The 23,636-nt window shown below is 43.5% G+C and overlaps 2 protein-coding genes across 6 annotated transcripts in view; one reads left to right on the top strand and one right to left on the bottom strand.

Moving 5' to 3' along the window:
- The window catches only part of CASP7 (caspase 7), a 37,006-nt gene extending 22,243 nt beyond the window's left edge, over positions 1 to 14,763 (bottom strand). The window contains exons 1-2 of one of the 2 annotated variants that reach the window (XM_069459851.1): positions 14,716 to 14,763; positions 6,931 to 7,040 (exon numbers count right to left, since the gene is read on the bottom strand). In XM_069459851.1, the coding sequence (XP_069315952.1) occupies positions 6,931 to 7,040 (110 nt within the window). In that variant the 5' untranslated portion in view covers positions 14,716 to 14,763. Of the gene's footprint in view, positions 1 to 6,930; positions 7,041 to 14,123; positions 14,204 to 14,715 lie in introns of those variants that run through there. The other variant, XM_069459853.1, reaches the window with a different exon arrangement.
- Positions 14,764 to 20,495: 5,732 nt separating this feature from the next.
- NRAP (nebulin related anchoring protein) overlaps positions 20,496 to 23,636 on the top strand; it is a 64,381-nt gene continuing 61,240 nt past the window's right edge. For 3 of the 4 annotated variants that reach the window (XM_069460402.1, XM_069460403.1, XM_069460401.1), the window contains exons 1-3: positions 20,496 to 20,729; positions 21,052 to 21,146; positions 21,723 to 21,810. In XM_069460402.1, coding sequence (XP_069316503.1) covers positions 20,658 to 20,729; positions 21,052 to 21,146; positions 21,723 to 21,810 — 255 coding nt within the window. In that variant the 5' untranslated portion in view covers positions 20,496 to 20,657. The remainder of the gene's footprint in view (positions 20,730 to 21,051; positions 21,147 to 21,722; positions 21,811 to 23,636) is intronic. The other variant, XM_069460404.1, reaches the window with a different exon arrangement.

The following is a 23,636-nucleotide window of genomic DNA, read 5'->3' as shown; positions in this document are numbered from 1 at the left end:
TTTCCCATTCTCCCATCTCCCACTGCATAAAAGAAGGGCAGACTTCCCTGAACCTTACAGACACAGTGTTGAAACCGTAAACAAGTAACACACCCTTATCTGAGAGTCTCCTTGAATCAGGCACTGGGGTGGGGCTTCCTGCTTATTCATGAATCTGATAAGGGCGAGGTAGGCATTAGAAATGGAGGTATTTGGGACCACATTGGGCTGTCTGAAATTTGAGTACAGGCACATCTCGGAGATATTTCGGGTTCAGTTCCAGACCGTCACAACAAAGCAAACATCACGATAAAGCAAGTCACTTGAATTTTTTGGTTTCTCAGTGCATGCAAAAGTTGTTTACACTAGACTGTAGTCTATTAAGTGTGCAATAGCATTATGTCTAAAAAAAAGTACATATCTTAATTTAAAAATACATTATTGCTTAAAAATACTAACGATCATCTGAACCTTCAGTGAGTTGTAATCTTTTTGCGGGTGGAGGGTCTTCCTTGATGTTGATGGCTGCTGACTCATCAGGGGGGTGAGTGCTGAGGGTTGGGGGGGGTCCTGGCATTTCTTAAAGTAAGACAACAATGGAATTTGCTGCATTGATTGACTCTTCCTCTCACAAAAGATTTCTTTGTAGCAAGCAATGCTGTTTGATAGCAGTTTACTCACAGTAGAACTTCTTTCAGAATTAAAGTCAATCCTCTCAAACTCTGCCACTGCTTTATGGACTAAGTTTTTGTAATATTTTAAATCCTTGGTTGTCATTTCAAAAATGTTCACAGCATCTTCACCAGGAATAGATTCCACCTCAAAAAACCAATTTCTTTGCTTATCTATAGAAGCAACTCCTTATCTGTTCAAGTTTTATCATGAGATAACAATAGTTCAGTCACATCTTCGGCTCCACTTGTAATTCTAGTTCACTTGCTATTTCTACCACATCTGCAGTGACTTCCTCCACTAAGTCTTGAACCCCTCCAGGTCGTCCATGAGGGTTGGAATCAACTTCTTCCAAACTCCTGCTAATGTTGATATTTTGATCTCTCGTAAGTCACAAATGTTCTTAAAGGCAGTTTGAATAATGAATCCTTTCCAGATTTTCAATCTACTTTGCCCCAATCCACAGAGGAATCACTATCTATGGCAGCTATAACCTTATGAAGTGTATTACTTAAATAATAAGAACTGAAAGTCAAAATTACTCCTTGATCCATGGGCTGCAGAATGGATGTTGTGTTACCAGGCATGAAAACATTAATTTCCTTGCACATCTCTATCAGAACTCTTGGGTGATCAGGTGCACTGTCAATGAGCAGTAATAGTTTGAAAGGAATCTTTTTCCTGAGCAGTAGGTCTCAACAGTGTGCTTAAAATATTTAGTAAATCATGTTGTCCACAGACGTGCTGTCATCCAGGCTTTATTGTTCCATTTATAGAGCACAGGCAGAGTAGATTTCACGTAATTCTTAAGGGCCCTAGGATTTTCAGTATGGTAAATGAGCACTGGCTTCAACATAAAGTTACCAGATACATTATCCCCTAAGAGGAGAGTCAGCTGCTTCTTTGAAATTTTGAAGCCAGGCATTGACTTCTCTTTCCTAGCCAGGAAAGTCCTAGATGGCATCTTCTTCCAATAGGCTGTTCCTTCTACATTGAAAATCTGTTGTTTAGTGCAGCCATCAATTATCTTAGCTAGATCTTCTGGATAACTTGCTTCAGCTTCTCCATCAAAACTTGCTACTTCATCTTGCACTTCTATGTAATGGAGATGGCTTCTTTCCTTAAACCTCATGAACCAACCTCTGCTCGCTTCCAACTTTCCTTCTGCAGCTTCCTCACTTCTCTCAGCTTCATAGAATTGAGGAGAGTTAGGATTTTGCTTTGGATTAGGCTTTGGCTTAAGGGAAGGTGGTGGCTGGTTTGGTTTTCTATTCAGACCACTAAAACTTTCTCCATATGGGCAAGAAGGCCATTTCGCTTTCTTATCATTCCTGTGTTCACTGGAGCAGCACTTTCAATTTCCTTCAAGAACTACTTCTTTGCGTTCACAATGCAGCTACCTGGCATTAGAGGCTGAGCTTTCAGCCTAACTTGGCTTTGGACTTACCTTTCTCACTGAGCTTAATCATTTCTAGCTTTTGATTTAAAGCAAGAGACCTGTGACTTTTCCTTTCACTTGAACACTTAGAGGCCATTGTAGGGTCATTAATTAAACCAATTTCAATATTGTGTCAGGAAATAAGGAGGTCCGAGGAGAGGGAGAGAGACCGGGAATGGCCAGTGGGTGCAGCAGTGAGAACACACACAACATTTATCGATTAAGTTCACCACCTGATTTTTATGGGTGCAGTGAGCAGTGCCCTAAAAGAATTACGACAGTAACACCAAAGATCACTGACCATAGCTCACCATAACAGGTACAATAATGAAAAGTTTGAAATATTGCGAGAATTACTAAAATGTGACACAGAGACATGCAGTGAGCACATGCTATTGGAAAAATGGTGCCAAGAGACTTGGTTGACACTGGGCTGCCAGAAACCTTCGATTTGTGAAAAATGTAATTATCTGTGTAGCACAACAAAGCAAAGCACAATACAATGAAGTATGCCTCTATATACTGAAAAATATATATGACAGAATGGACTAGAAGTGATGAGGGCTCTTGTTTAATGACCTTTCCTCTTTTATCCTCCGATTATTCCCAAGGATTTTTCACTGTTGTGCTCGAGTCCCGTGAGTACAAAACACACACGGATTCCAGGAGGTAAACACAGGGCAGGGCTTTGTGCCCTTTCCCCAACCATCCATCCGTCTGTCCAACTATCTGTCCATCCATCTATCCATCCAGCCAAGAATTAGAATTTAAAAACAAGATGACTGTCTCAGGGATACCTAATAACATGTTTATTTATTATTTTTTTAAATTTCAGAATATTACAGGGGTACAAATGTTTAGGTTATGTATGTTGCCTTTTCCCCACCCAAGTGAGAGCTTCAAGGGTGTCCATCCCCCAGACGATGCGCACAGCACCCATTAGGTGTATATATACCCATCCTCTCCTCCCTGCTTCCACCTGCCTGACACCTCATGAATGTTACCACTATATGTGCACATAAATGTTGATCAGTTAATACCAGTTTTATGATGAGTACACGTGGTGCTTGTTTTTTCATTCTTGTGATACTTCACTTAGTAGAATGGGCTCCAGCTCTAACCAGGATAACACAAGAGGTGTTAGATCACCATTGTTTTTTGTGGCTGAGTAGAAGTCCATGGTATACATATACCACATTTTTATTAATCCACTCATGTATTGATGGGCACTTGGGTTGTTTCCACATCTTTGCACTTGTGAATTGCGCTGCTATAAACATTCTAGTACAGATGTCTTTTTTCCCTTTGGGTAGATGCCTAATAATGGGATTGCTGGATCAACTGGTAGTTTTGCTTTTAGATCTTTGAGGTATCTCTATATTACTTTCCACAGAGGTTGTACTAGTTTGCAAGAATTTATGAAGGAGACCCCACAGGCAATCACAGCAACAACAAAAATAAATAAATGGGACCTGATCACTTTTAAAACCTTCTGTACAGCCAAGGAAACTATCATGAGAGCAAACAGACAACCTACAGAATGGGAGAAAATACTCGCATGCTACACATCCGATAATGGGCTGATAACAAGAATTTATATAGAACTCAGGAAAATCAACAAGAAAAAAAATCAAACCACCCCAACAAAAAGTGGGCAAAGGACAAGAACAGAAACTTTTCAAAAGAAGATAGATAAACTAATGGCCAAGAAACTTATGAAAAAATGCTCAACATCTCTAATCATTAGGGAAACGCAAATCAAAGCCACAACGAGAAATCACTTAACTCCAGTGAGAATAGCTTTTATCAAAAAGTCCCCAAACAACAAAAGTTGGCATGGATGGGGAGAGAGAGGAACACTCATACACTGCTGGTGGGACTGTAAACTACTAACACATTTACTGAACTGAAGAACAGTCTCAGACCTTTATCAGCTGCTATGGCTAAACGGTTTGACAGGAGGACTGGCTTTGCCAACCGGATTATACAGCAGTCAATTTCCATAAATGAATGAGCTACCCTAGCAGCTCCAATGCCTTGACAAAAATACATTTTCAAAAGCATATGGTTTATAAGCATTTTATTATAAAAAAGGAAACTGACAAAGGTTTATTAATGCTACTTTATCTTTTTTTGGAATATTTTGAGTAAAACAGGTGGCCTCTAAGTAAAAGAGGAAAAGAATCAATTAACAATTTTTTGAGAAGTTTTGATGCAGCCTTTTTGGTGTACTTCCCAGAAACTGAAAAAATAAATACCTCTAAAGGATGAATAACAATTTCCTTTGTAAGCCAGATCATTTCCAATTCTTTAACACAGTTGAAGAAGGATCTAATTGAGTTGTCATTTTCTGGCACAGAACTGAGAAGGAATTCAAAGACTTAAGTGACATTACTATAACAAAACTCCTACTACCCCATGTATTTATTCATGATTTCTCAGTGCTTCTATCTCTTAAACTGAAAAATATGAAAAAGAGGCAATAATGAACTTTTTTTATTCCATCAATAAGTATTATTTGTCCATTTATTTAGAAACTACCTTCTTAAAAGCCCACTCATTCCATTATAATTTGCAATTTCAACGCAACTTCTGTTTAATTATCTTGATGAGTAATGATTTAAGACTAATGATTATCATTTATTTTTTAGATCAACTGTGAATTAATAATAGCTGAAACAGTAACTTAGTCTAGAAGAAATTTCTTTTAATATTCATGGGAAAATGTCTTAAAGTTTATATATACATGCATACATGTATATGTTAGAGATATGTGATGAGGTAATTAATAAAAGACTGTCAAGCAACTAAACCTATTACATCATAAGATATGGGTGAAGAGAGAACAAAAAAACTGATTTCAGGGGACAAAAGAAACAACATAAAAACTAGCTGTGAAAGGAGAGTTGTTCATACATCTTTTGATAGGCAAAGGTAGTCATAAAATCACTATGGATTTAGATTCCACTGGATACATTTAAAGAAATGATTTTTTTCCAGCCTTAGAAAGGATAATAAAAAAAAAAAAAAAGAAAGAAAGAAAAGAAATGATTTTTAGGCCAGGCGCGGTGGCTCACGCCTGTAATCCTAGCACTCTGGGAGGCCGAGGTGGGTGGATCGCTCAAGGTCAGGAGTTCGAGACCAGCCTGAGCAAGAGCAAGAGCAAGACCCCATCTCTACTAAAAAATAGAAAGAAATTATCTGGCCAACTAAAAATATATATAGAAAAAATTAGCCGGGCATGGTGGCGCATGCCTGTAGTCCTGGCTACTCAGGAGGCTGAGGCAGGAGGATTGCTTGACCCCAGGAGTTTGAGGTTGCTGTGAGCGAGGCTGACGCCACGGCACTCACTCTAGGCCCGGGCAACAGAGCGAGACTCTGTCTCAGAAAAAAAAAAAAAAAAAAGGAAAAAAAAAAAAAGAAATGATTTTTAAATGTCAATATTTACAACACACCATTCATTTTCAAAATTTCTGGGAAGTACACTAAAGGTCTTTACTAAGACTCATAAAATGAGTATTAAATGATTCCTGTTTCTCTTTCAGTTAGAGGCAACCAGCATAACCCAAATACTCAAAAATGGCTAGGAAAAGTGAAATATTATTATATCCTTTGCAATTATCTTGACAAAAAATTCGTATGCCACCTTAAACTATATAAGGAAGTACATTATTTTGGGGATATGTGTGCAAAATCATTTGAAGACAATTGCTCTACGAGGCCCTCTTTTGATGTATAGCCTTGGTGGTTTAGCCTGAACCAATTTATCGTGGCTTGAGAATGCTTCCAAGAGTTGAAGCTGTATTTTCTGGTCACTTCATTGGATATTCTTGACGCTAAATGGCAAACAATAGAATTTGGGTCCACCGTGTTGGGGTCCTCCCACTTTTCTGAGTCCAGTCTGGGATGACAGAATCTGAGGCTCTCTCTGGGGTGCTGCAAGGAGCCAGGCTGCCCCTCACCACCAGCTTGTCCCCTCCTGAGCACTGCCTGGGAGCACTCCCCAACCTCAGCCTTCACCCTCTTGCCGTCTCTCCCAGGTAGGACTTGGGAACACAAGGCAGCGTGATGCTTCTGACCCATGCATGGCTCTCGCCTCTTGTCAGGAAGCTCCACTCACTGCTCATCCATTATGTTGACTGGTGCCGGTACTGTCTGGGTTCTCATCTCAACTCTACCATTCATTAATTGTCAGCAGAAAGGCAAGCTGCTAAACCTCTTAGTGCCTCAGTTTCCCTAACTGTTAAATGGTAACAACAACAAAACCATCTCCTGGAATTATGTGAACTAAATTCAATAATACTGAGCAGGCATACAAGAGTTTAATCAATGAAGCTATTAACATTAAGTGTAAAATTTAGAATTTTAAAAGCGAACTCAAGAAAGGAAAAGGTACGAACCAGTAAACAGGATGCACCTCCCCCTTGCCAGTGGAGTGCCTCTCAAGGCACAGGGTGGGAGTGAGTCACCCTAACACTTCCTGTCCCTTGGCCCCTGGATTCTGCGTTTTAGTCAAGCTTGGTCCCACTGGCAGCAGCAGCCCTGGCTCTTCTCTGAAGCCGCCTGCAAATCCCCTCATTCCTGGCAACTGCCACCCAGACACACCCCCGCTGAGCAGGAGACCCCTGCAGCTTGGTTTCCCCCATTCCTGGGCTTGCCCCAGAGATAAGAAGGTACACATGGGGACCCTGGTGTTGCCACATACAGCCAGCAAGATCCTGTGCACAGCATGAACCTCCTTCCCTCGATGTCCTCTCCCATAGGTGGGTGGAAGTGGCAGAGGTGTGGCAGGCCAAAGTGGCCCAGGGTCACTGATCGACCCAGCAAGGGAGGAAACTTACCTGAAGAGTGATGGCACAAACGAGGACCGGTCTGGCTTGGCGTCCACTGAGTCGTTATTTGCCAAATCCCCAGCTCCCTGCTTCCCAACGTGGCCCTGATCGTCTGCCATCTGGGAGAAGGAAAAAAAAACCCAGAAAGTTGGTATTCAATTTTCTGTGCTATATTTAAATGATACTCACTAGGTGACACAGTTTTTAATTAAGCCCAAGGGTGAGTGAGCAGTCTTGTATATTTAAGGTCCAAGGTTATTATACTATCAACGCCTTTAAATTCTTGAATGCCAACCATATTCTCAGCATCATTCCAGAGACTGGGTACACAGCAGCGAAGAAAACAAAGTCTCTGCCCTCAGGGAGTATCTAATCCAGCACCCACAAGTTTGTTAAATGTTCACTGTGCACGAGAAATGGTGGAAGGTCTGTCAAGGTTTGTAACAACAAGAAACTCCCCCTAAATGCCTGGCAGGTCACCAGGTGCTCATATACAGTTCAAAAACAGCAACAACCTGGCTCTTTCCATTTCAGGTGATTTTACATGGTTCTACCTAAGAGAGATTTCCATCAAATTAGGTTTCATTCAAGAATGTCCAAGAGATAAGCCAGGTATGGTGGTTCATGCCTATAATCCTACCACTCTGGGAGGCTGAGGCAGGAGGATTGCTTGAGCTCGGGAGTTTGAGACCACCCTGAGCAAGAGTGAGACCCTGTCTCTACTCAAAATAGAAAAATTAGCCAGGCACATATAGGTACGTGCCTATAGTCCCAGCTACTGGAGAGGCTGAGGCAAGAAGATCACTTGGGCCCAGGAGTCTGAGGTTGCAGTGAGCTACGGTGACACCATTGCACTCTACCCAGTGCAACAGTGTGTGATTCTGTCTCCAAAAAAAAAAAACGTTCAAGAGATCCCCATTAACTAAAAGTTCAAATCTAAACCCATCTCTTTAGATTTTAAGGCTCTTCCTGATCTTGTCTAGGAGTCAGTGCTCAATGGCCCATCACTTGTTTTTGTAAATAGAGTTTTGTTGGGACATAGCCTCGCCTATTCATTTCATCTTTGGCAGTCTTCTCTCTACAAGGCCAGGGATGCAGAAAACAATCAATAGTTTTTATTTTATTTCCTTTATATAGACTCAGTTACTTTTTAATATATATTGTTATTAGCATGGCACTCATTTAAATATTTTCCAAATTAACAAGACAAAAGTTTTATAGAAAAAGACACATTTACTCCAACATGTAGTATTAAGCCTTAACTCTTTTGCTAAAGTTAACCTTGAGTGTAGGATGTATAGTGATGAAACAGTGTATCCACTATTAAAAAAAGAAAGAAGAGATACCAGCAGGACTGCAGAATAGGAAGTTCTAGTCTTCATCCTTTCACAGAAATACTGATTTTGACAATGACCCACGGACAAGAATATCTTTGTGGGAGCGTAAGAGTAGACTACTGTGAGGCGCCAGCACACTGGTGGAACAAAAAAATCCAACTGTGGATGCATTGAACAGTGTAAGAACAGTTGCACTTTACCCACATCACCCTCCCCCAAGGTAGCTCAGCTCGACCCCCAGAGCTCACAATTCTCCCATGGGAGGAAAGTGAGAGTGAAGGAAGTGCCCAGCCTGACCGGAAGCCACCTAGGAGACCCACTTCTGTCGCTACCCACCCAGAACACTGAGAAGACCAGCATGACTGAATCATCTGGGGTAGCTAGGAGCAGAGAGAAAGGGCTCCAAGACTGCACAGCAACCAGTGTGAGTTCTCAAAAGCCAGCTGCAGATCCTACTGTCTGGCTCAGGGACTCCAGCATGAGACCCTTCCATGAACCATGTAGGACAACTGGCCCCTGGACCCCTCCAACCAGCCGATGTGTACCTCAGTGCATGACAACCTGCACACACCTACAGATGGTGCTTGGATCTCAACAGCAGGTGTGGATCTTAGCAGCCAGCTCAACTCTGGTGGACTAAGACACATAGCCTTGGACACTTCAGGGCAATGCCCTAGGTAATATAAACAGGAGGCTCTTAACACCAGGCCTGGTTTTGCAGTATTGAGAGAAGGGACACAATCCTTAAAGCTCCCTACCCCACAAGATGGAACACGAGGTGTGGAGCAGGTGCGCCCACAGAAGAGGTCTGAAAGATTCCCAGAATCTCTAGCTGGATTCACTGGGGCAGGCCTTTCTCTCCCAAAGCCAGTCAATAAAGACTGGAAGAGATGACTGCAGCTTCAAATGTGAAGATAAAATGCAAGTCTTCAAGGAATGCAACAATCAAGGAACTATGACACCACCAAAGGAACAAAATAAAGCACCAGTGGATGACCCCAAAGAATGCAGATCTATCAATTACCTAACAAAGTATCCAAAATAATTGTCTTAAAGAATCTCAGTGAACAATAAGAGAACAGACAGACAACTAAATGAAGTCAGGAAAACAACACATAAACAAAATGAGAAGTTCAACAAAGAGAAAGAAACCATAAAAAAGATCCAAACAGAAATTCTGGAGCTGAATAATATAATGTCTGAACTGAAAAACTTAATGGAGAGTTTCAACAGCAGACTAGATCAAACAGAAGAAAAGAATCAGTGAACTCAAAGACAGATCACTTGAAATAACTCAGCCAGAGGGATAAAAAAAGAAAAGAATAAAAAGAAGTGGAGAAAGCCTACGGGAATTATGGGACACCAACAAGCAAACCAATATATGCAGTACTGGTGTCCCAGAAGGAGCAGAGAAAGGAGAGAAAAGCTATTTAAAGGAATTATTACAGAAAATTTCCCAAATCAAGAGAGGGAAATGAACATCCAGATTCACGAAGCCCAGGAAACCCAAATAGATTAAACATAAAAATGTCTTCACTGAGTCATACTATAATCAAACTGTGAAAAGTCAAAGACAAGGAGAAAATTTTGAAAGTAGTAAAAGGAAAGCAACTTGTCACACACAAAGAAATGTCCGAAAGACCGTGGATTTCTCACCAGAAACCTTGCAAGCCTGGAGATAGTGGGACAATATATTCAAAGTGCTGAAAGAAACTGTCGACCAAAAATATTATACCTGGCAAAGCTGCCCTTCAGAAATGAAGAAAAGATAAACATTTTCCCGATACACAAAAGTTGAGAGGGTTCAGCACCACTAGACTTGCTTACAAGAAGTGCTAAAGGGAGTACTTCAAGTTGAAATGAACAGATGCTAATCAGGAACATGAAAACATATGAAGGTATAAAACTTGCTAGTAAAGGTGAGTACATAGTCAAATTCAGAATACTTGAATACTTACAGATGGTCTTGGACTTACAATGGTTCAACTTACGATTTTTCACCTTTACAGTGGTGCAAAAGCAATACACATTTAGTAGAAATCATATTTCAAGTACTTATACAACCATTCTGTTTTTCATTTTCAGCATAATATTCAATAAATTACATGAGATATTCAACACTTTATTATAAAATACGCTTTGTGTTAGATGATTTTGCCCAACTGTAGGCTAATGAAATGTTCTGAATATGTTTAAGGAGGCACAGCTAAGCTCTGATGTTTGGTTAGTTAGGTATATTAAATACATTTTTTAACATATAATATTTCCAATTTGCAATGGGTTTATCGGGATGCAACCCCAACATTGCTTGAGGAGCATCTGCATTGGTGGTGTGTATATCACTTTTTTTTTTTTTTTGAGACAGAGTCTCACTCTGCTGCCTGGACTAGAGTGCCATGGCGTCAGCCCAGCTCACAGCAACCTCACACTCCTGGACTCAAGTGATCCTTCTGCCTCAGCCTCCTGAGTACCTGGGACTACAGACATGTGCCACCATGCCCAGCTAATTTTTTCTATATATATTTTTAGCTGTCCATATAATTTCTTTCTATTTTTAGTAGAGACTGGGTCTTGCTCAGGCTGGTCTCGAACTCCTGAGCTCAAACAATCTGCCCACCTCAGCCTCCCAGAGTGCTAGGATTACAGGCGTGAGCCACCGCGCCCGGCCTGTATATCACTTTTAACTCTACCAAATTAAACAACAAAAGTATTAAAAATAATGTAACTATAGCTTCAATAACTATAGCTGTAATAGTTTTAATGGATATACAGTAATCCAGCACTTTGGGAGACTAAGGTGGGAGAATCTCTTGAGGCCAGGAGTTAGAGACCAGCCTGGGCAACATAGCAAGACCCTGTCTCTACAAAAAAGTAAAATGAAACAATTAGCCAGGTGTCATGGCACCCCCTACCATGGGACTACTTGGGTTAAGGCAGGAGGATCACTTGAGCCCAGAAGTTCAAGGCTGCATGAGCTATGATAACACCACTGCACTCCAGCCTGGGTGACAAAGTGAGACCCTGCCTCTTAAAACAAAAAAAAAAAAAAAAAAGACGACGACGACAACTCTAAGCAAAATGGCTCCTAAGAAAGCCAAACATACTGAGAAGAGTTTTGGAGACTTCTCTTCTCTCCCTTCATTCATTCAATGAGTATTTACTGGAAGTTCCATGAATATTTACTGGAAGACCAGGCCCTGAGCTGGGAATCAGGGACACACCTGTGAGCAAACTGACCTAGCCCTGCCATGCTGGGAAACAGATGTTGATCAAAGGAGGCATCAATGTCAAACTGCAACTGCGGTGTGGGCCATGACGGTGAACAATTTGTGCTTATACCAGGGGACCTCAATGAGCCTCAGAGGGACTAGGGAAAGTTCTATAGGAAGGAAATGTCTGACCTGAGATCTAAACAGGGGAAGCCAAGAGGGTAGGCTGGGGCAATGCAGGCAGAGGGAACTGTGCGCTCATTAAACATCTCAATGGAAGGAATTAACCTTTACATTCTTCCCAGCCACTAGGAGAGGGCCTTGGAATTAGCCACAGAGATGTAAAATTCAGGCTGATTTCTATGGCTCCGTGGTGGGAGGCTTTCTAGAACTTTCCCTCCAAACACTAGGCCATTAGGTCTTCTGTCTGAAACCTACAGCACCCTTCTGGGTTAATGCTGAGCAGTGGCTACGGCAGCAGGAAATGTCCTTTCTAACACTCTAAGTCGGCCTTGGTGGGTCTTGAAGTTTTTAAATCCGTAAGGCCAACCATTCAGTCACCTTCTTAGTCCTATGAGGCTGGGCTTGGTTTTTTGGAAACATCCAAAGGGCAATCATGGCCCAGGGTGGGGACCAAGTAGAGATGCCTAATCTTAGTAACGTCTTCTCAGTCAGGCCAAGACTTGGTTTTACTCCTTATTTCCTTTCATCCTCACAGTCCACCAAGAAAATCCAGGCCCAGCTCAGTTCTGCCCAGCTTCCTGGAACGGGCACATCTGGCATTATTTTCTTGTATCCATCCCCTTCTTAGGGCCCAGGCTGCAAAGAGCAGTCTTTCCAGGGATATTGCTTATTCCACTGTTAAGTTTGTCTATCCTCTCTTTAAATGAATTAATACATGATACACTCAAGGCACTAACAATGCCAGACACATAGGATGTCTTGGTTAGTTATCGCTATTATAATTATTACTATTATCCACCGGGACTGTAACTGTCTGCAGATTTAGACCTTATCTTAATCTTAATCATCCTTTTTTTTCCAGTCACAGAAAAGCATCAGGTCCATACCAGGCATCTGATAGATATTTCTCTATAAATGTAACTGAAATGTATTTTTAAATTCTTCAGTGACCTGAATAAACTGCTAACCAAACAACAGAACCAAAGGGACCCAGGAGGGTGTTTGAGAGCCCAGAGATCTAAGGTTGAATCAGTTCCTCCATGTTATTAGACATAAGACCTTGGAAAAAGTACTCAACCTCCTGGAACCTCAGTTTCCTCATCTATAAAATGGGAAAACAATGGCGCTTAAGTCACAGGTGGCTGTGAGGATGAATGAATGAAACAATGCATGTAAAATGCTAGGCACGGTGTGTCACGTTCAAAATATTCAATAAATACTAATATTCCCTATTACTCCCACTGTTTGCAAGACTAAGAAAACATTCAACTGCCAATTTTTCCTAATATTATAAAACCACATCCATATTTTAAAAAGCTTTTATGGAGACTGAAAAAAAATTCCTGTCGTGATTATTTCTAAACATGCTTAATAGGTGCCCACATGTTGGGGCAACTGGTACATAGCTGGGTAGGAAATCACTTCCCAGCTATTGTCTAAACTTTTTATTTTCAAGAGACAGGAAATGGATTAACTGCAGCTATTTACTGTAAGAAGTGACATCATACAATTTGTGCCCCAGTTCTTGCCCAAATAAAGACAATCTTCATAAAGGGCTCAAAGAGAAGCAGCCCTGAGACCTCCACCTCCCACCTCTAGCACCCGGTAGGGAGTGAGGGGTCTGTCTGTGCTGTGCTCCACTGGGTCACCTGAGGCACACAGCACTGCTAAGACACTGGAGCCTTTTCCCCTGTCTTGTAGAAGAAACTTCAGTTTCTTCAGAGAGATTAAGCAACCTGTCCAAAGCCACCCAGATTACAGGTGGCAGAAGGTGGACTGTGAACCTAGGTGACAGCAAGCAGTACAGCAGGGAGCATAAAGGTTAGGAGGGCAAGACCCAGAAGGAGGAAGTAGCCAGTAATTTTACCACCCCATAAATTGCAAAATGGTCTCCGGAGAGTCCACATGACTAGGTGTCGCCTGCCTTCTTTCCACCTCCTCAAGTACCTCCAAGAGCCCAACACAAGGATACGGCAACGATGATGGTAGTTCCAGCGCACTCAGCCTTGACCAAGGCAGTGCTATGCACCATAATCACCTCCTTCCATCCTCGCTGCAAGTCAGCCCGGGATCACCCCATTCTCATTTAACGGACGACGCACAGACTGGGCCAAGGTCCCACAGGTGGCAGGCAGAGCCACGGGGACTGGAACCCAGGCCTGTCTGGCAAGGGAGTCCTTGCTGCTATCCGCTGTGCCAGATAACAAACCTCTTCCGTCCCTTCTAAATCCATTCCTCCTTGCGGGTGTTCCCAGCCCCTGGCTAGGAGGGAAGGGAGGGCGAGCTGAGCGAGGCAAGCGATGGCGGGGGCAGAAAGAAGCCCTCTTCCCAAAGTTTCACGGCCAGCCGTCGGGTCCACTTTCCCCCACTCAACCCGGCTCCCCAAGACTGCGCGGGGGGCGCGGGGGGAGGAGGAAGCGGGGCAGGAAGGGGGAGGGGAGGAAGCGCGGGCGGACGTGGGGTCTGGAGTTACCGTTCTCAGGTCGCGAAGCCGACGCGGTCTCAGTCCCACCGCAGCGAGGGTCTGGGGCTGCAGCCGCAAAAGCGAAAGTAAAAGCCCCAGCGCTGCGGAGGGAGGGGCCGCAGGGGCGGGACGCGGGGCCAGGCGGGGCCGCTTGCGCCGCCCCGGACTCAGGGACAGTGCGCTCCGCAAAGGGGGCCTCACGCAAAGCCACCCGAGGGCGCCCTCTGCAAAGCGGGCCGCATGCAAAGTGGCCCGGGCCACCACGCTCGTCTGCAAGTTGGCCGCGCGCACGGGGGAGCGAGCTAGGGAAGTTCGCAGAGATGCCAGGGATCCCCCGGCGCGCGCGGCCCCCGGAGAGCACCCTCTGCAAAGCGGGCCGCGCTCGAAGTGACCCGAAGTGCGCAGACTTCGCGGCGGCCCTCAGCGATGGGGCGCTTGTCATGTCACCTCCACGGCCCCCTCCCTGGGTCTAGACCTTGACCTAGGCCTCGGCACGAAGGCGGGGACCCAGGTCTCATAGCCAGCGGGCTCTTCCCCAGCCAGACCCGCGACCCCAGCCGGTACTGTTCGCGTCCCCCCGGGGGCTCTCTGCCCGCGTTACCTCTCCTGAGACCGAGCCCCCTGGGCCAGCTGTGCGATCGCTGCGGCCTTGCGGCCTCCGGGACCGTGCTTTGCCGGGCGCCCCCTTCGCGCGCGCGTAGGACGCAGACTGCGCTCTTTGAGCGACTACCCAGCTCGGCCAGCTCCTCGCGGTGAGGCGCCACAACCACTCAAGAAATATCTGTGGCGCGCCCCCACGTGTCGGTCACAGGGTCTGTGGCTGTGAGTGAGAGAGAGAGAGAGCGCGAGCGCCCTTCCGCCATCCCAGCTCACCGACCCTGCCCGCACCTCGCAGCCCTCCAACACCCCCCTACACACACACACCTCTTTCTCCACCCCGGGGGCTTGTAACCGAGGCCTCCAGTGCTTTTCTCCTCACGACTCCTCACAGAAGCCACTAATGAACTCACACTGAAGTGTAAATATCTGAGAAGAAATTGTAGTTTTCTTCATTCCACAGACACACTGTTTGCTTTTAAGAACTACCAAAGCCTTGAGTGAAAGGAGCACAAGCTTAGCGGTGTGACATTAGGTAAGAACCACATCTTATCTCTTTGTTTGCTTGCGTTGGCTTGGTCCTGAGACTTCCGTATTGTCTCTGAATTCTCACCAGGTAAGGACACTTGCTTGGCCTGAAAATGGACTGGCCCCCGGCACGTGTAAGGGAATAACTACAATTGATTAATTTCTGTGAAAATTCGGAATTCCTGAGTGTTTTTCGCAGGCGTAACGCCGCAGCTAATTTGCAGGCACTGCCCTACTCAGTACTCATGTGCCTGAAATGTTGGGTAAATGAGGCCATTGAGCCCCTAAGATAATGTAGTTTGTAAAGACATTCAGTTGTGAATCATTTGAGGAATGAAGACTCCTATTAGCAAAGCAACTAAGTTACTCTCAGGTTTATCTAATCTGTCAATCTAGGGTTTTGCAGGTTATTCCTGGAGCATAGTGAAGTGTTAAGAGCCTTCAGTACTCATCTCTGCTCATTTTCTAGATAAAATAGGAGGCTCAGAGCAGTTTCCCAAATCACAGACTTGCTAGTGGCAGAACCAGGACTAGATTGCCTAGGGAAATAATGAATTTTCCAACCACAAGAAAGGCTCTACCGTAAATCAAGCGAATATTACACTGTATTGGCAGATAAGAATTCATAACTGGCTCAGATGAGAGGTGGTTTGCAGGGAAACTTTTCTTTTTATTCTTTATCGTGGGCTAGTGTGAGAAATTCCAAAGTTACTATTCTGAGGCCGGCTTATCACAGTATCAACAAGGAAATAGGGAAGGGAAGAAACCATTTTGAAATTTTCCCCCTCTAAGCATTGTACTGACTTTGGATCCAAATGATACTCTCTCCTAAATGTGGCTCCTTCCTGTGTCTCTCCAGCTTTGGTCCATGTAATTTTTTTGTGCTTCCTTTCTGTATCCACATAATTACAGAGTGAACCTTCCCCCTCATCCCAGAAAAATCCCCCCACCTCCCCTATTTAGATGGTGTCCAAAGGGCGTACCTCATGGGTGCTCCTGGGCCAGTCCCTCTGGACCTTCCCTCCAGCCCTCTCCTCTGGGCACCGGGCTGCTGGTAACTCCCTGTCCCCAGCCTGCTGGGCATAGCACCCCTGAGGGGTACCACCAGCCATTGCTTCTCTAGTTCCCCACAGGACAGCTCAGGCCAGGCTGAGATTTATACAGGCCTCCACCAAGGCTATCCCAAGAGTAACAGAAGTGCTACTCTCAACACCCGCAGGCCTGAACCCAAATTCTGGCTCCTGCTGAGGCACCATCAGTCTTCTGCTCAGGTCCAGGTAGAATCCCTTTCTTCCCTGAAAGGAGGAATTCATGTTGTACTTGTTACCAATTGATTGCCTCCCGACTTAAAATTCACCCTTTTTGTCTGTTCTGTGAACATTGACCTGGGCTCTTCAAGTGACTCTAACTGGGCTCCTTTGTCAGCAGTCTGATGTCAAGGTTTGTTGGACATTACAGGATGGAAAGAGTTTTGCTTCCTTGTTCTGGTGTGTCTGGGGTGCTCCTGCAAAGTCAGGCTCCTGCTGAGGGGGTGGCTTCTCAGCACCGGCCCCCTATAGTGTGCCTGGTGACAGAGCAACCAGCAGCCAGCCACTTCCCCTGACGCTTCCTTCAGGGGGTTTTGTAGCAGAGTGCCTCCACGGAGACACTTTGCCCATCAACAGCTCTCTCCGGCACCTAAAGGATTGATTTCCAGAAAGTTCTAGAGGACAAATTTCTAGCAGATTCCACTGGTGTGGCACCACAGTGACTTCTCTGTCACCTAGTGAGCCAGGGCTATACTCTTTCCAGCAAGGTGTGGATCTCAGCCTTGGGGGACAGGGTGAGGTGAAGGGATCTTCCTTGGGGCCCCCTATCTCAGCTCTAGGGGCAGTGGCTAGTTATATTATGTTGTTTTAGGCTGAATTGTGTTTCTCCGAAATTCATATGTTGAGGTACTAACCCCCAGGACCTCAGAATGTGACTACATTTCGAGATAGGGTTTTTAAAGAGGTAAAACAAGATTGCTAACGTGAGCCCTAATCCACTATGACTGGTTTCGTTGTAAGAAAAGGAGATTAGGACACAGATACACTCAGAGAGAAGACCATGTGAAGATACAGGGAGAATGTGGCCATCTACAAGCTGAGAGAGGCCTCAGAACAAAGTAACCTTGCTGATACCTTGATCTTGGACTTCTAGCCTCCAGAACTGTGAGAAAATAAATTCTGTTGTTTAAGCCACCTAGCCTGTGGCACTTTGTGTGGCAGCCCTAGAAAACTAATACATATGTTATTTGCAAGTGTATTATATCTGCAATTGCTGTGTTTGGTAGAGGCAGCTTGCTCAGTGTGGACTCTGGCCATCTTCACATTGGCACAACCAACAGTGTCTTTGGCCTCTGCGGCCCCTGGTGTCTTCTTATTGATACTGAGGCAAGAGATGCTGTGGGACTCCTTGGGCGCATACACCGCATGGAGGTATAGGGGAGTTAACACCTTTCACCTGTGGGAGACAGGGGCCAACAGATAAATTCTCCCCACTCCTCAGATATTCCTGAGTAGCAGCTGTTCATATGTCCCCTTAGAAGATGGAGATGAAGCAGTCTAAGGCACTTTATACCAGGTGGTGGCCAGAATGAGAACCAATCTTATACTGACTGCCCTCCCCTCGTTTCCTTCCTTCTAACTCCTGCTCCTGGGATTACACTTCGGAATAAAGTCCTTGCACATGAGCCTTGCCTCAGGTTCTGTTTTCTGGAAAACCCAGGCTAGAACTGATGTTGTCTGAACCAATCGCTAAGGCCAGAGGAACCTGGTGTATTCACTGGCCTAGGCTTGGAGGGCCTGGTGTGATCATTGTGAAGAGGGAGGGGCCTAGGCCAAGGAGGAGGAAGGGCCACACACAACATGGGGGGTAGTGTAGACCGACCCAGGGTCTACCAAGCAGGGGAAGGCTGTGTCTGCCTTGCCCCAACAATGAGCAATTATTTCCAGTTGCTTAAACTGTCGCATTTCCAGTTCTGTGGGCTGTTCCTCCTCATAATTTCTGATATCTAATCAAGCAGAAGTGATGGTACAAGTCAAATGTAACATCTTTCATTTTGGTAATCCCTGTTTTCACAAATGTGATCGAGAATTTGTAGCAGCTACAGATTGTAATCACAGCCTCAGGCAGAGAAGAAATGTCACACAGCTTTTCCTTGAAATGAAGTCTGCCCTGATTTCTCAGCTCTCTGGAGGGGGAAAGTTCATACTTGGTGATTACTGGGGCTTCCATCCCACTTCCCAGGTAAGGCTTGAGAAGTCTTGTACAGAGCAAAACATCCGGGAACCCTTTGGGTCTTTGTCCTGTGCCAGTTGCTGTTCCCATTTGCCCAGGCTGGTCCTTGCTGCCCTGATCATATTTCAGCGTGGGAGTCTTTGCTGGGCCTGGAGTCCCTGCCCTGAGCTCCCACCAGGTGCTGAGAGAGCTGCCTCGTGCCCCAAATGGGAAAACCTCAGACTCCACCCTCTCCTTAGTCTCATGTGAGCATGAACGCTACTTTGCTTCATCTACATGAAAGCTTCCTCCTCCCCCTGGCTATTTCAACTCAACACAAAAATAGTCCTGGCCTCTCTCCACCCTACCTGCAGACACCAGCCTAATCTCAGAGCATTTAGTTCAGAGGTCACAAATTGGTAGCCTGCCGGCCAAATGCTGCCCCATAGCCCTGTTTTATTGTTTTATATACAAAACTGGAAATTTCGGCCGGGCATGGTGGCTCACGCCTGTAATCCTAGCACTCTGGGAGCCCAAGGCGGGAGGATTGCTTGAGCTCAGGAGTTCAGGATGAGCCTGAGCAAAAGCAAAACCCCGTCTCTACCAAAAATAGAAAGAAATTATATAGACAACTAAAAATATATGTAGAAAATATTAGCTGGGTATGGTGGCGCATGCCTGTAGTCCTAGCTACTTGGGAGGCTGAGGCAGGAGGATCGCTTGAGTCCAGGAGTTTGCGGTTGCTGTGAGCTAGGCTGATGCCATGGCACTCACTCTAGCCTGGGCAACAGAGTGAGACTCTGTCTCAAAAAAAAAAAAAAAAAAAAAACACCTAGAAATTTCATGTGTAAATGCAGATTTCTGGCTTCTCTGGAAAAATCAAAATATTCAGCAATGCTGGATACTGATTCTTTCCTAACAACGGTTGGCTGGGACCGGGGAGCGGTTGGTTGCCTCAGATGGTGTGTGTGCTCACACCTTTGTTCCTGCCATCACCTAGGGCTTCACACCTGGCCTCTGTAGGCATTTTGGTGTGAGTATTGAGTGTATTTCATTAATTCAATAAATCCTTATGGAGCACTTTTTAAGTGTCAGGCCTTGTTCTAGCAGCTAGGAAAATAGAAGTGACAACAAGGGCCAGGGATCCTGTTTTGAGAGAACTTATATTTTGATGGGGGGACATGATTTTAAAAAACAGATACATTCATATTTACTGTGTCAGGTGGTAATAACTGCCGTGAAGACCACCAAGCAGGCTAAGGGTAATAGAAGGCAATGAGCTAGGGGTGGGGACGAGTCAGGTGCCATTTTGCATAAGGTATCTCTATAAGGTGATAAGATGACATTTCACCAGTAACTCAAGGCAGCGAGCGAGAGGCTTCACAGAACCAGGAACAGAGATTTTTGGATTTTTGTCTTCAAGCCACCCCATTAAGGCCTGTGAGGCAAGGGAACAATCAGAAAGATCTTCTTGGAACAGTCCAGGATGAAACACAGAGGCTAACACATCAAGTTCTCATTTGTTTTTATTTTTGCATTCCAGTAGAAGCTAAACACAAATGAATATTAAGTTTTTAGTTTCACTGTTGTGAACATTTTTAGTAGATAGTGCTAAAATTTCAAATATAGTATTTATCCTTCCAGGGGTGTGAATCAATCCCATTTTATTTCCTATATTTTTGGGAGCTGGTCTTTCTGCTTGAGTCATAGGACGCGTAGAGCAAGCTTTTCTAATTTGATCGTCGGATGACGGTGTAGCGTCTTCCTTTAGGTTCTTTTCTTGGGTTCTGATCACAGCCAGTGTTAAACCACTGCATGCTGCCTGATCATACACCAGGATTTGGTTATCCACATAAACATGATGCTGTTGTGAGTTCACTTTTCTATTTAGAGAAGCATGTCAGCTAGAAATACCTCCACCTTATTTCCTGGACGCATGCGTGCTAAGTGAGTAGCCAAAATAGCCCCTTGAGTAAGTGGCAGCTTTAAAAACCATCCAACTGCTGACTTCAAACTAGAAGGTCAGCAAAAGAAAGTGGAAGTTGGATTCTGAATGATCAAGGTGCCCATAGGAATTGAATAGTTGTTGGATTTTGGAGACTTGAACGACTAGACTGGGGGCTCTCCTTGGATTTCTTTCCTGTTGCCTATCTTTGTCTCCTCTTTCCAGACTTCAAGATGAATGTGCAGGCTTGTTCTAGGTGTGGGTATGGGGTTTACCCTGCTGAGAAGATCAGCTGCATAGACCAGGTCAGTAGATATTTTTTGGCCTTTGGGAATAATAACAATAATGGGAAATTTATCTTCTCACGTATGGACATGTGGGGTTTTTATGAACCATAAGAAAAAGATGTATTTTCCACCTTTATTTAGTTCTACATATTTCTGTTTCTTCTATGCTATCTTGAAAAAGAAATCCATTTATTTAATTATGTGTTATTATAGCTATGTTTGTGGTTTTTAATTTGATCACCATTTTATTCCTAAAGCTCAATATTTTTACCCTAAAATATATAAGAGCCTTGAGTTTAGAAAAAAGGTCATTGCTAAATCTTTTCTATATGATTTCTAGATATGGCATAAAGCATGTTTTCACTGTGAAGTTTGCAAGATGATGCTGTCTGTTAATAACTTTGTGAGTCACCAGAAAAAGCCGTACTGCCATGTGTAAGTGTTTGATGCTCCTCTCTGCCACCTCTTGAGTTGTGTTTGTTTTTCAAAAAGTAGCCAACTAAAGGTTCACATCAGATACTCCAGGGTTAAATCCAAGAAATGTCTTCCCGAAAATGTTCATTTACATCCCATCTTTGCAGAGACCTAGGGTGGGATTTTATGCAATGGACAGAAAATGTCAAATTTCTTCTAAGTAAAATATCAAATTTATGCACTATAACCTCATGTCAAATTGTTAAATATTGTGCAGAACAACGTAATTGCCATGGATATAGGTATAAAGCTTTAAAGTGTTTTAAATAATTTCAGAATCCTTTTCTATTTTTTTCAGAAAGTTTTCCAATGATCATTTCCAATTAAATTTGGGCTTTAAGTTATATATGTTGAACTTATTTGCTTTGCTTTTTTTTTTTTTTTTTTCTGTAAGGCTCATTGCCTGGAAAATCATGAATTTAATTATTAAGTTTTATATTTATTGATTTAAAAAAATGACTGTACCTTTAAGAATAGTCACTCAGTCATCTTAGATAAAGTGTATTTCTAATTTCGATTTATATCTACTTCTTGTAGCCATAACCCTAAGAATAACACTTTCACGAGTGTCTATCATACGCCGTTAAATCTAAACATGAGGCAGTTTCCAGAGGCCATTAGTGAGGTGAGTTACTTAATTTTGCATATGGGGGTAGGTGGGGGATGAAGAGAGGTTGGTTAAGGGGTGGGGTACAAAAACACAGTTAGAAGGAATAAGTTCTAATGTTTGACAGCAGAGTAAGGTGACTACAGTTAACAATAATGTGCTGTATATTTCAAAATAGCTATATGAGAGGACTCAAAATGTTCCCAACACATAGAAATGATAAATGTTCGAGATGATGGATACCCTAAAACCCTTGACTTGATCATTACACATTCTATGCATATACATACCCCATAAATATGTACAAATATTATGTATCAGTTTTTTTAAAAAGAAAATCCCTTTTTTAAGGCACCTGTTAGGTTTTTAAGTTTCTCCATCCATATGTGAACTTGTCCATTTCTGCCACATACACATGCAAAGTGCATTTAAGTACCAAATGTTGCTATTTGTCCTCCCATAAGATTAGGTGCCAATACATAGGATAATCTAGATTGAATATTTGAGGTCCTTGATTATAGTGTAATCTTTGTGTCTGGCCAGTTCTGAACACATTGATGACAGTTTATAGAGTGGGCCCTAAATGTGCTAGGTATTTAATACATAAAATATAGTTTACATAGTTGGAAAATATTGCAAGTTTTTTCTTTTGCCTGTGATGCTTTGGTACATAAAATTAAAAACCTCTAGTTCTACACTCTTAAATCTCTCTGAATTTAGTAGTTGCTTAAGATTATTGGCAGCCTCTCTTTCTGTCCCCTTGGGGTGGGGACAGGTCAAAGATATTTTGATTCGGAAATGAAGTGAGGTTTGGGAGGTGGGATTGGGAAGGGAAGGTAGACACGGAGTCCACATGGATAAACCTAACCTCTTGAAAGATCAACAGTGTTTTGTCAAATAACCAGCTATTGATGGAACTCTTGCGCCCACTAAAATGATGAATCACTGAGCTTCTCTCACCCATGCCCACAAGAAGTTGCTCTGTGGGATGAAGTTTAGTGGGCTTTCTAAAATTAGAAAATTACTCATGAAATGAAAGTCTCTCTAGTAATCTCTCCTCACCCGTGATTCCCTTCCTAATGTTTCCCCACCTCATACAGACTCTCTTGCCTGCCCGGGCCTGCCTCCTCCTCAAGGAAGTATGTGTTAGATAGAGCTAGGCCTGGCCAGGTGGCTTTTGACACAGACTGCCAAGGTATCTTATTTCACTAAGTGCTTTGCGCTAATTGTGAGGTTATTATTATTTTTATTTAACAAGCTTGTGTAGCATTTACTGTAGAAGTGCCTAATTCATTTAATACACAGGAAGTAGATACTATTATTATTCCATTCCTGGTGAGGAAACTAAGGCTCAGAGAGTTGCTCATACATTGATTCCTAAAGATTCATAAACCTTAAGAATTCAAAAGCAATTGGAAATTATAAATTACTGAGAAAGCTCATTCTTTTAGGACTTTGTTTTCATCTTTTGATGTCTGAGGCCAGCTACGTGAAATTACAATAAATACTAAATTTAGTTTTTACTTACCCAGAGTGCCAAACACTCCACTAAGTTCTTTATATGATCTCATGTGTTCGTCACAAGAACCTCTGTAATATTATATTAGAGTTAAGGAAGCTGAGGCTCAGAGAGGGTAAGTACCCTGCCCAGTTTCACCCAGCTAGCTAGTTGGGTACAAATCCAGACCTGTCTGACTTTAGAACCAGTATTATTGGCTCACTTTCATATACACCTAGAGGGTGACAAACTCTCCAGAAGAAAAGAACACTTATTCGTGTTTTCAGATATCCTGATGTTTTTGCAGTTATAGCCAGAATTTGGCAGATGAAACACAAGGAGATGT

This window comes from Eulemur rufifrons, chromosome 28, assembly GCF_041146395.1.
Source record: "Eulemur rufifrons isolate Redbay chromosome 28, OSU_ERuf_1, whole genome shotgun sequence".
Taxonomy (NCBI): Eukaryota; Metazoa; Chordata; class Mammalia; order Primates; family Lemuridae; genus Eulemur; species Eulemur rufifrons.
Note: the sequence above shows the minus strand (reverse complement) of the source record. Positions and strands in the feature narration are given on the sequence as shown.